The sequence below is a fragment of the Ricinus communis genome, chromosome 2 (genome assembly GCF_019578655.1).
Source record: "Ricinus communis isolate WT05 ecotype wild-type chromosome 2, ASM1957865v1, whole genome shotgun sequence".
NCBI lineage: Eukaryota > Viridiplantae > Streptophyta > Magnoliopsida > Malpighiales > Euphorbiaceae > Ricinus > Ricinus communis.
Genome location: NC_063257.1, coordinates 32,012,026 through 32,014,697, shown reverse-complemented (window position 1 = coordinate 32,014,697; position 2,672 = coordinate 32,012,026). Strand labels below are relative to the sequence as shown.

Genomic DNA, 2,672 nt, shown 5'->3' with positions numbered 1-2,672 from the left:
AATTAAAATTTTATGACTAAAACGAAACTAAATACAAAATATATCATATTATCCCATAAAAACTTTTTCATTAGATTTGCTACTCTAAACATATAACTTGAGTGTTCTATATTTAGAGGTCGATTAATTATTGCATGTATAAGGATAATGCTTACTTATACTGAATGTATAAATCACAACGAGAAGTCAATGACATATATGCATAGAATTTTTTTATACTTTATTATTTAAAATAAATAAAAAACAATCATATATATTTTTATTTAGTTTTTATGTATATTTATATATGTTTTTATCTATAGATTAAATCGATAAATAATTTTAATTTTAAATAATTAAAAATATGTGAATAATGTAATACTAAAATATAAACTCTAGTATACATGTTTCATCCTGCTATTAGTCCACACCCAAAGAAATTCTAATATGAATTACTTTATGTTTACTTATCTACCAGGATATACATACATCTAGAATAAGTAACTTATTTTGGATAGATCTCAACATACCCACCAATGTACCTCATTGCTTCATAATCTTTAACCACTATAATGCATAAAACACATAGTCACACTTGCATTTACTTACTAAATAAAATGATTAACTAAGCAAGAACTTAATTAATAAAAGATTAAACACCAAGATTAACCATGGCCATGAAAAGTTGATAGGATTCCATGTCGCTGCATCCTCATCTCATGATTGAACTTGTTGATAAACGCCTCCGCTCGCCGGTTCAACTCATCGTGACTCATCGACTTCTCCCTCCTTAACGACACTCTGTCACTAAACGTATCTGATTTTCTCAGCTCCCGTCGAGCCCATGCCACCGGGTCATTTGGATCACCACCATCATCATCATCATCTGCATCTTTATCTCCATCCCCTTGTACCACCACCGCCAACCTGGGAGGTGTGCCCCACGTCTCGCTCTTCTTCAGCTCCCGCGCTGCCTTTCCTTTCCCTTCCATTATCAACTTCCACGTCCCTTCAAGTGTGTCCTCTTCCTCTTCTGCTGGATTGGGGATGTCTGGGCTGAGGGGTTTTACAAGGGGTTGTTGTTCTTCAACTTCTTGAACATCATCCTGACAGGGATCGTGGGAGTGACTGTTTTGACTTGAGCCACAGTCAGGGGAGGATGGCTCCGTAGATGGGTTGCTGGTTTTCGCTTGTTTTTCATCATCTTGGAGATCATGATTATCATCTTGCCAAAGATCATGGAAATGATACTTGCTTTGGCTTTTGTCTGTGGTAATGGATTGGGTTTTTGTGGAGGATGCTTTTCTGCTGTTTAGGTTGCTGTTCTGGTGCTGGAGTGAAGAGGAAGCAGCAATGATGATGATGATGAAGTTGAGGACTATGTAAATGTAAGGTGGAGATAGCCAGCTATGGAGGGAGATCCAAAGGCTGGGAAGAGTGGAGAGAATGAGGTCAAATGCAAATGGGACCATTGCCACTTTGAAAAAAATTATAGCAGCCATAATCCCTGCAGATAATAACACTAACTTTGCACCCCAAATAATACCCTCCAATCTGTTTCTGCCAAAAATAGAGCTCTGAAACAGATCCGCCATGTGAGGATGTCTAGCTAGTTGCTACAGTGAACACAGAAAGAAAAGAACCTGAAATAAAAGAAACAGAGAGAGATCTGTTCTAAGAAATTAGAAAAATGGATGCAAAGACATATAACTAAGACTAACCCATAAATCCATCTTGTTCTACACAGGGCTACAGTAATTGCTTTCTTCTTTGCATGAAAATAGGAGATCAGGAATTTTTTTTCAGAGAGAATAGATAGTAGCAAAATTCAACTTGTATATATATATGGGTAGGATTTGAGGTTGAAAGACAGGAGCTTTTGTCGGCTGTTGGAATTAAGACAAAGGTTATGAGTATTATTTCAGGCTGTTACGGATTTCTTATTGCCATTGGAATAGTATATTACGGTACTGGGCTATTTTTTCTTTTTCTGAAAGAAGGTACTGGACTACTTTTTTTTTTTTTTGGATAATTATAGATTGCACTATGTAATGAATGTATAGAAAAATATATATTTACATTGAGATAAAGATATCTTTTTTGGAATATTCGCAGTTTCATTTCAGTAATACCGGATTATTATACGGTTAAATAAGTAGAATTATATATTTTTTGCTATGTTACAGTAGAGCAATTTATATTTTTAAGTATATGAATATTTTAGAAGATTTGATTAAATTTTACAATTTAAATTAATGGATTAATATAATTAACTAAGTATTTTACTTAAAATACTCATTAATATTTATTACAGGAAAAATTACATTATAAAGTGAACATATAAATATTAAAATACATATAGAAAAAACTAAATCACATTAAAAAAACACCTATCTAGAAAATTAGATAAATATGACTATTTTAAAAATTAATATTAACATCAAACAAAGAAAAATATTTTAGAGAATAAAATATTATAAATATAAATTTAAAAGTTCTTTAAGAAAATAAAAACTTAAAGGGTTATTTGAATTTAGAAAATTTATATAAATAATTCTAAAAAATTTATAGATTTAATTAAACACATTACTTGGAAAAAATACTAATTCATAATTTTAAAAATTAAAATAAAACATCATATTTTGATCTATATTAATTTTTGTTCATATAATGTGATATATATAAAATTATCT

General features: G+C 31.2%; 1 protein-coding gene across 2 annotated transcripts; it reads right to left on the bottom strand.

Annotated features, from left to right (window-relative positions):
* Positions 1–506: 506 nt before the first annotated feature.
* Positions 507–2,158, bottom strand: LOC8277258. 2 transcript variants are annotated; one of them, XM_025158976.2, is made up of 2 exons: positions 1,701–2,158; positions 507–1,595 (listed from the first exon to the last, which is right to left on the bottom strand). In XM_025158976.2, exons 1-2 carry the CDS (start codon positions 1,710–1,712, stop codon positions 645–647), a joined length of 963 nt encoding a protein of 320 aa, XP_025014744.1. In that variant the 5' UTR covers positions 1,713–2,158; the 3' UTR covers positions 507–644. The 2 variants fall into 2 exon arrangements, with proteins under 2 accessions (XP_025014744.1, XP_025014745.1); XM_025158977.2 differs by having other exon boundaries at positions 507–1,622; positions 1,701–2,157.
* Positions 2,159–2,672: the final 514 nt, after the last annotated feature.